This window comes from Wasmannia auropunctata, unplaced genomic scaffold (assembly GCF_000956235.1).
Source record: "Wasmannia auropunctata unplaced genomic scaffold, wasmannia.A_1.0 LD336025.1, whole genome shotgun sequence".
Taxonomy (NCBI): domain Eukaryota; kingdom Metazoa; phylum Arthropoda; class Insecta; order Hymenoptera; family Formicidae; genus Wasmannia; species Wasmannia auropunctata.
The window spans coordinates 442669-453278 of NW_012026865.1; the positions used below are offsets into that span (position 1 = coordinate 442669).

The 10610-nt window shown below is 30.1% G+C and overlaps 1 protein-coding gene across 1 annotated transcript in view; it reads right to left on the minus strand.

Moving 5' to 3' along the window:
- Positions 1 to 310: 310 nt before the first annotated feature.
- The window catches only part of LOC105452915 (profilin), a 29964-nt gene continuing 19664 nt past the window's right edge, over positions 311 to 10610 (minus strand). Inside the window, exons 2-3 of the mRNA XM_011694469.1 lie at positions 8763 to 9032; positions 311 to 464 (exon numbers count right to left, since the gene is read on the minus strand). Coding sequence (XP_011692771.1) covers positions 8763 to 9032 — 270 coding nt within the window. The 3' untranslated portion in view covers positions 311 to 464. The remainder of the gene's footprint in view (positions 465 to 8762; positions 9033 to 10610) is intronic.

Here is a 10610-nt window from a genome sequence, read left to right on the forward strand (position 1 = left end):
AGGGAGGAGGGAAGGAATACAGGTTTATGTGAGAGGCGGATAGAAAGCGCGGGAAAAGGATGGTGAGGGGGGTGAGGGTGAGGAAGGGGGGGAGGGAGAGGGGTGCGTCGTTGTTTACGTATGATGCGTGCGTGTACTCAGCATGAACTCGCGCGTGCCTTCCTTCCTGTTCTCTACCGTCGCGTCAAAGAAACGAAGATCGAGGAGGAGAGAATGATGACTGGAGTAGTAATGGTAGTTGCTGTTCTCGGCTATGTGTTTGTTGCTGCTGCTGCTGTTGTGTGTGCTGCTGCTGCTGTTTGTCGCTGCATTTTTTTCATCGTGGGCGTCGCGCGGCAGGGCGTGCGGCAATTTCGGGGCAACTCGTGCGGCATGGCGCATGTTCCATTCGCTGTTCATTAAAATAATCGATCGTATCGTTTATTATTAATATTAGATATTTGTGTGTTGGGTCCCAGAGGTTACTGTAACAGAAAGCAAGATTAAGTTGCAGGTTAGTCGGCTGTGAGACGTTACTTTCAGCCTATGTACTCGTCTCCGCAAATTGCTGCGTGCGATAGTGAAGCTATAATACGCGGTAAAAGAGAAACTTTGTGCTGTTTGATTTAAAAAAAAAATTGTAATTAATAAAACAAAATCAATGTCATGGTTTAATTTAAGAAACAAAAAAAGGAATTGTCAATTATTCCTTCTAATTTTATTGATGCGCAGCATCAAGTTTTGGTTTCAAAAATGTTCTATCACGTCACAATTTTGGGAAGGTGAAAAGTAAATTGGAAAATGACTAAAATATCAGTTATTAAGAGAAAGAAAATAATAAAAGTAAATAGGACCCTCGAAAATGTAATGAATAAAGTTTCAGTGATATAATATTCTGTCTTAATTTAAGAGGATGCTGAAAGGTCGGGAATTACCGACAATTGCAGTTGGAACGATAACTTCGAAAATACTGAACGGAATTAAAATCGCTTTTACAGGATTGAAATAGACATAAAATATAATGGGGCGAGCTATTTTTTTGTAGTAAAAACGACAAAATATGAAAAAATTACCTTTTTTTCTTGTCGTACAACTATCATAACCTTTCACCTGACATAAACATTTCATTGGTACAAAAGTTCTGTAGCTCATAAGTACAAAATAAGTAGCTCATCCCCTTCGGATTACAGGAACAAATAATACAAGACCTTTTGAGCTACGATTGAAAGCTTAGAAAAAGGTTTATCGTTCCAACTGCAATTTACGATAATTCGCACGCTTAGCTAAGGAAAAGACAGCAAAAATTGTGTCTGGCAGTAAGTGCTGGATTTTTCAAGAGATGGCACTTCAATAAGTTAGATAAAGACACTCCACGCATTTGAGTGAAACCAAAAAATATTGTAAGAAGTTCATTTAGAGATACCACTGACACTGAAGAGTCTGCTTTATCGACTATACTTCGTACTATATACTTCGTACAAATTTGGCCGACCTTTCAGCATCCTCTTAAGGGGGTATTCTAGTGTGACCGATCAAAAAAAACTGATTTATTTTTTTTTTGCATATTCTTATAGTTTAGGGTCTTGAAAATGTGTCTAAAATATTAAAATGAAATTCGTCAAATTGACCGAGCAGTAGACGTTTAAAGGACGTAGCCCCCGCCCGCGTCCATGCGGCTCATCGCCCGTGATTCCCATGCGGTAGACGGATTTTTTGCCTGTTAGGTAGTACTTCTTTACGTAGCCAAATGGTGCTATATATAACTGAGAAAGATATCCTTTACGGCCCTGGTATAATTGATTAACTAAGTTACTGAAATTACTCATTATCCACCTTGTAAACGCATGAGAAACTTTAAACGCGTTTTTCTCGAATTAACATTTTTCAAATCGGGCGTGTATTTTTCTCACAAACTACTGGGCCGATCGACTTGCGCTTTTGCATACATATAGTGTACATATTAGACTATCGTTTGATCCTCCAACTTTTTGATCTCTTAAAAATTACTATTTTTCCGGACCGTGAAAATTAAATATTTTTTATCAAAAATCGAACTATTTTTTTTTCAAGCATCGCCATTTTGTCAATTGTTCTTCAAATGATTTACTTGAGGGTCGAATGATTGTGAACCACATTTGTAAAGAATAAAATAAAAAAAATTCGTTTATTTGAGATGACAAGGATGGCCGCAATCACTACGCCCGATAGGAGAGGAATTTCAAAACATGACCTGCGCGTCCATTTGTGCAGTGTGTAATTTTCAATAAAAAGCATTAAAAAATTTGAGATGTTACGTCAAAATATGTATAAATGTAAAAACAAAACATTACATCTATAGATTTAACTGTTTTTATAAAATTAATTCTCAAAAATCACCTTAAAAACGGACGTTCACACTAGAATACCCCCTTAAAATTAAGTTGCGCACTCCTTTTCGCACCTTCATTAGCTTTTTTTCTTAAGTTACAAAGATAATTGTTTTCTACACATTTTTGAGAGGTACATATACAGGGTGAGTTACCTAACTTGAACATAGAATATCTCACTTGTTTTGAGTAATACGAAAAAAAATATCAAAGGAAAACATTATTTATTTGAAAAGAATAAAAATATGATAAGTAAAAATTTTTTCAAGGTCATATTTTTTGAAATTTCAAGATTTTTTAAAAATAGAATTATGACTTTACATATGTTTTTTCTAATTATTCTGCATATAAAAATATTAAAGTAAAATTATCAAAAGTTTACAAAGTATTTTATACTTTAGTTTGGTATAGTTTGACCTCAAATATGAAATGTCTCGTAAACTAACCCTTTGTGGACTGACGTGCCTGTTTGGGCACTCCCTTTTATTTTGTAAACTGTTTGCTCGATTTGCATGAAACTTGGCCTATAGAGTAGTTATTTTGTTAAAAAATTCCAGTTCTTAAAGAGTTAATTTTTTAATAATTGTACATCACTACTTTTATGCACAGAATAATGAAATAAATCAATTTGTGTAAAGAAAATACAATTGCTTTTCAAAAAATTATGCAATTTGCAACATGCAATTACCTTTTTTAAAAAACAAATATGTATATATTTTTTACAAAATTATTTTTAATAGTGGATTTTCTATATGTACGTTATAGCGTGATAATACGTATTAAAATTACTTTGCTCACAATTTCAATATCAGTTGTCAAAATTGTAACGTAATAAAATGATTCAGAATTAGTACCTTAGTCAGTATAAAAGTAATAACATAGAATATTCTTTTTTGTTGAATTCCAAAAAATATACTTTTTGTTTATTATTCATGTTGGGCATATTAAAATAATTATTAAAATGTAATAAAATTGATAAAAAACAAAGATGGTCGCGATCATGAATAAAATTAAATATGTAACTTTATGAAAATATATTAATATAATAAATGTTTCGTTAATGTTAATATAATAAATTTAATATAATAAATTTCTATTTTTCTTTTACTTCTCTATGTAATCATTAGAAATTTTATCCGCAGAAAAAAATTGTATGGTGCTGCAGCAAAACCGCCTTACATCCTCTTTATATGAAAATTTCACTGCCATAATCAATTATTTGATATTAGCGAGCAATATGTAGTGCATTGAAAATGCACTGCAATTTATTATTGAATAACGTTGTTTATGGAATATGAATTTGCTCCTAAAGCAAATTTAATTTGCTGTTAAAGCAAATATGCTGTCAAAGCAAAACAATTTGTTATAACTAAAATATAATAATAACTTACTAACAGAGACTCAGCACAAAATTATTTTCAACGAACGAAATTTGTATTTTCAATTAATATTTTTTCTCTTTAGCGAGACTAATGATATTTGTAAACTGTGTTGCCCAAAATCAAGTCTTTTTTTCTGTACATGCACCGTACATTATATTATAAATTCATTCACATATCTTTTTTTATACTGAATATAGAAAATTAAGTTACTCGTATTTTGCACACTCGTTTTCAATTTGTATCGTCGAAAAACAAATATGCGCGGATTTGAACACGAGAAAATAAGCAATTATTTATGAAAATGTGCGAAGAGACGTCCTGTCTCTCAATCGTTCTTAGAAAAATGAATGTTTATCATCACTGTGATGCCACCTAGAAACGCAAGTGTGACGATGATTAGTCATCGACGTAAGCTGATATCAAGCTAAAACGCTCGCCGAGAATTATCCGTCCGTGAGTCACTCGGACTCCGCGTATCGTGTCGCGTTGCGTTGCATTGCGTCGCCTGAAAACCGAACATCGAACCTTTATCAAATCCATTGAAATCGTTCATTCCTGATTTCCTTGATCGAGAAAATTCCAATAACTTCGATGACATGCTATAGCAATGATTTTCGAAAATATTTCAAACGTTGAGAATGATGGTGAAAATCAACTGTAGCTAATTATGTGCCTACAATTAGCATTATTGATAAAAATCAATAGAAGTAGTGTAGTTATATATTAACAATAAAATCAAAATTAAATCAATTTAATTTAATATTAATGAATTTATTATCATTTATTAACTTAGCGCACTGATTTGAACTAAAATTAGATTAACTTGGACCGGGAAAAATTTATTCTTAAATGTGTAATATAATTTTTTTAAAGATAAATGTATCTATATTTCTGTATGAAAATCACAAATTTTTATTATGAATTTAATATTTATAATTCGATAAATAGAATTTATATAATCCATAAGCTCTAGAACCATTCACATTGTTTTTTATGTAATATATAATTATATACAAGAAATAATTCTTCAACATCGTCAAACTTAAATATCGAAATTATATCTCTTAAATGCGCGACGTACAATCAACTAATAATCAGAAAATTACATCTGACGATTTCTCCTTGTAAATCATAAAACTTTAATTTTCATTAAAGAAAACATTTTCAATACTGTTTTAAAATATGCCATCGAATATCCTTTTATAAATAGATTTTTTTACCAATTTAGATTCATTTTTAATTAAAATATTGAGGGACATTGTGTTATTTATTGCAACTTTCTAAACTTTTGCGCAATACATCTTTATAACTTAATAAAAACACATTTAAAATTAATTTAGCAGCAAAATTAATTAGATAGTTTTGGTATCTCTTCTATTTCTCTTGCAAAATCAAATAGTTTTCAAATATTAGTTCAAAAGAAATTTCTTTTTTTTTTTTTATTAAAAAAACAAGTAATATTTTATTTTTGCTAAAAAAAACGGCCTAAGATTGGCCAAAAAATCTGTTATTCAAAAGACATCTCGTAATTTTGAAACGCCTTGTATGAGCATATTAATGATTTTTTATTATTTAACAGAGTGATCTATCTAACTTTAAACACCTTTGTCTATTTCTAAATAATAAGAATTAAAGCTATTGTAAGATAATTTAAAAATTTATATATCTCGAGATATTTTATGTCTCGTGAATCTTTTTAATATTTTTATAATCTTATCAATATATACAGTATGTCTAGAAGAATATCTAAATTAAACATTATTCCAGTAAGCAAAAAATTATGAAATTCCATTTTAAAAAATCAAATTATTTTTTGAAATTATTCATGCCTTCACGCACAAAACTATTGCTACTGTATTACGTACTTTTCAAAAACCTTGTAGCTTCAATTATTTTCCATTACTTAGAATAGCAAGAATACTTAAGATGCTTGAATTACCCTGTGTAAACTAACTTGAGTAATAAAATCTTAAATTTTTCAAAAATTACATTAGTAAAATGTTTGAACATTGAAACTCGAAAGCTTTTTTAATTTTTAATTTTCATTACAAGAAAATTGTAACACCGAACACAAACGACTTCCAGAACTATTATACAATGTCGCGATATTAATTCGTGACTGATTAAACCGATTACGCTCCATTGTGCCGCTATTCCGTTCGCAAATGTTACTGTTTTCTTCGTCGCGTATAAATGCTCCATATCGTACTTCAATTATCGAAACGTGTGTGATACACTCGCTCGCGATACACAAGCGATCACTGCACGCAAGCGTATACATATATATGCACATAAGTTTGTATCCAAGTTCGCGATACAAGAGTACCGGCGTGAGTAGCAACAATATCTGTGTTAACAAAGCGGTCGCTTGCGCGACTACGCGATTCACATGTTAAATCTCATCACAAGAAATAATCGGATAAAATCGGTTTTGCGCCTGTATATTTTTCTGCTCTATGGAAACTCGTTAAAACTCAAATTTCATAATTTGATTATGACAAATATGATGTACCTAATGTATAAAACGTTATAGAGCAAGATGTCTGTTCAAATTTTCGGAAAAAATTTCTTGAGAATTCTGTAATTCTTTAAGAGATTAATGTTTTTATTCAAATTTCCAGACAACATTAAGCATCACATTTAGGTGCAAATCTAAAATAAAAGTTATTATTATATGGTCTTTTTACTTCTTTTTTTCTTGGTGATTACGAGAAAAATAAGAGCAATTTATTTCAAGTATTAGATTAAGTAAAAATTTATTTAAATTTATTGAAATGAAAACAAAGATATAAGATATTATAGATAAAATAAATATTTCATACTCATAAAATTTTCACCTTTTTATTTTTAAAAAAGTATAAAACAAGATAAAGTATCCTATAACCTATCGTGAACATAAAACAGTGCCATTAAATCTTAAAGAAACATTTTTTTTAAGACAAACAATTTATTTAAAACTCTAAAATTTTCTAATAAAATGTATACAGCACGTTAGTACTAAAATATGGCGCTGTGATATTTCTCAAAATAAAACTAAAGTTTTCAAAAGAAAACGAATTCTAGATAAGAATTCTAGTAAAAATTCTTTGAGAATATCAATTTTCCAGATAAGTAACAGATATCTTTATATTATATACATATAATTGTCTTATGATATATCATTATTGAAAAATATAAATATAAATATAAAAAATATTGAAAAATAAGAATTTCATTAAATTCTTAGTCAATATACTTATCAATACTCTGAGAAAGTTTAACAAATTATTAAAGAAGTTATATTGACTAAATAAAATTTTTTAATACACTGACAATAATATTTGATACTGAAAAATATTGCTACGCCAAATTTAATTTACTGATTTCACTGGAATCCAAATTCTGTTATTTTTATACTAAAATTTTCAAAATCGACAAAAGCTTTGATGTATTTAATCTCGAGAGTGGGAATTTATCATTCAATCTCTTCCCGCACCTGTTCGCAAACCTCTGTGTTTGCATTTTTCTGGGCTGCTGTCGATTGCAATTTACGCGAATTACAGGAACGTAAACACACGTGAATACTCGAAACACCGACCCGACTGTAGGGAAGGACATTTTTCCAATTGCAGAAGCAGTTTGACAGGCGCGCGCGAAAACGCACATCGGCACAATAGGGGCGTGTGCGAATGTCCGCGGGACGAGTATTGAGTGACAAACCGATAATGATAAGCCCGTAGCGACGTGGGAGGGAAGCTAGTTAAATCGAAGCGAGGGGAATCATGAATAAACGTCGCGTTAATCCGATACGTCACGCAGGTAGTGATGGACCTAAGACACATTGAATTATTTTGAACGCATAGAAATATCTCTGGAATAATCTTTTAATATTTCACAACTAATAAATAAAGAGTTAGAAACTCTCTTTAATATGTTTAATTTAAAGTATTGAAAGATTTGAATATTTTGAAAAAAAAAAAAATATATATATATATATATAACGTTTTCATTATCTATTATTTCAATTTGTTCTCTATTTTATACATGAACGCACATTTCTCATTTATTTTTAATCATTTTAAACGTTTGCAGGTATTCAAAAACTTTCGATGGAAAATTACAATATGTAGAGATTTAAAACTGTTAAATTCTTGAGATTTTTTCAAAAATTTCCAGTTTCGAATAATATTTAAAATAATTCGAGACTTGAATATGTTTAAAAATTATTTTAGAAATTTCAAAAAAGTTTCATCACTCATTTGCAAACTACATATACAAGCTGAGATTGTTAATCATTGTTCTCCATTTGGCAAATATGAATGGCAATTGGTTATCAGCAATTAAAGTACCTAAGATATGTTTATACAGTTTGATATCGACATCACAATCTTGTCTAATTTATTTTACGAAGAAAAACACTTGTTACCAACAAATTTTTATTTTAAATCTATCCCTTCTTTTCTAGTATTTTTAGTTTAATGAAAAAAATTAATCTCTTTCAATATAAAATTTTTTTAAAGTCAAATTTCAATACTGTTATTCTTTAATAAATTTTGAATATTATTTTATTATTAATTAAATGACGATCAAAGTGTTTACAAAAAATTAATTTCGCCGATCACTAATTCAATAATGTACTTGATTTCGGTATTCGTGATATTTTTTTAACTGTCCAAATTATTTAGTACTTCTTAATTTGCAATTTTACTCGCAATAATCGTATTACGCGTTTTCAGAATTAATTAAATTTTATCGTATACCATAAAGAGAGCACAGCCGGAAATTTTTGTTCGTGAGTGAATGCAAAAAGCCTCTGGGGACAAATTTAAAGAAGGTGTTAGCGTAGTTTACTCCTTCGCAGCCTACTTAAAAATTAAATTTCTCCGTAAAATATGCGAAAAAGAAATATATCTCAAGACCCATAGCAAAGAATTTTCTAAACTGATAAGGGATTTCACTTTCTGTACCCGCCTTGAGTTTTCATATCGAAGCGCTAAACTCTTCGATGATTACTTCAAGCTGAGCGAACTGAAGGCTGCAGCCGTCACATACTGACCTAATAGCCGCAGGACACGAGGTATTCGCCAAGTTTTTCGACGACAGATGCGGCTTGCTGTGGCTGTATAGGGTCCTCGTACAGGGAGACAACTACGGCTTGCGTCGTCTTCATGCAGTGGACGCCGACTTTGCCAAGTTTTGCCCTTATCACACGGTCCGTGCCAGACAAGTAGATGTACCTATTGCCGGCTAAGGTAACCCCCGACGACGTCAGAATGTCCTGCTCTTCGAAACTCTGCACTAATTTCGCGAGCTCTTCTTTACTTACCTAGAAATAAAAGAGAAACCTTTTGTCAGTAAACGCATGTGTGATAGCGTAATGCTTAAGCTATGCGAAGAGATCGTGTTCATGTGTATCCCGGAAGTTATCTAAAAAAGCTACGGCTTTCTTTATTATAAAAGAATTATAATTATTATAACACTATAAATGAAAAGAATCTTATTCAAAGCTGAATTTTAGTGTCTACTAAATGTTTCTACAACATGAATTTAAATGCACGGAAAGAACGATTCTGCTGGATTCAGATCTGAAGATAATTTTTGTTATACAATCAAAATAATTTGTTGGAGAGTTAAAAATGCTTCATTATTTGCAAATCATTTTTGACTTGCCAACAAAATTATTTTGATAATTCAACAAGAATTATTTTCAGATCTATATTTATCAAAATTTTTAGACCTTCCAGCAAAATCGTTCTTTCCGTGTATATTTTCTAGTTCTGTAAATTGCACGCCGATTACTCGTCGGTTTTGAAACGTATTCCTAAACTGAAAGTTATACAATATAATTATTATGACATTCTGTATCAATTTTCACATAACCATTTATTAAGAATATAAATAAAAAAATATAAAAAAGATATTTTAATTTAAAAATAAAATACGCATTTTTTATTAATTTATTATCTTTTAGAATTAATTATAACAATTATAGTATGTTAAAAGATATTAAATTAGTAAATCATTTATCTGATTGAGATAAAAATATAATTCTCACATCCATATTTATAATTTCTCATTATTCAATTGCAAATTGTTTCAGCCCGAGTAATACGAATACGAAAAAAAATTGGGAGAGGTTGAAGAGAAAATGAGAAGGAGATTCATTAATAGAGCATGCGCAAACAACCGTGTTTACGATGCCTGTTGTTACATCACCGAATGTGTTATTGAATTCTGATTACGCGACCATGAGCACCAGATTTCACAAATAGACGATCACCTTTTGTCATTTACGTTGAATATATGAAACTTTGTACTTAAAAACGCTTTATACAGGATGTCTTATTTTAATTAGTACATTCGAAAACAGTATTAATTACAAAAATATTATAAAGGGATCTGTATCATTGGGAAAGCCATTGGAAAAATTACATCATTTTTTAAATAAATTTTTTAAAAAATATTACACTGATTTAAATAAAATAGTAATATAATATGTATTTATCGCATTTTAAAGTAAAGAAATGTATGTATGAAAAAATGCCATTCCTCCCTCTGCGATCTCATTGAATATAGCGTCTTCAAAATGACAAGGAAATCACGAAAAATTCTGTACATATAGATTGTAGGATTCAATAATAAAGATATTTATGTTTTCTAAAGGTATGCGAATCAAACATTTGCATGATTGACTCGAATCGAATTGAATTTTTTATAACTTAATTCGAAATCGAATCGAATCTGAATCAAATTTTCCCAGATTAACATTACATGTTAATTTAAACGTAATGAATATCAAAATTTATGATTTACATTATTTTACGCAATAATTTAAACAAACTGAAGACCTGTTTTTCGATTTACATCTCATTACATAAGATCATGATCTTATGTGATATTTTGA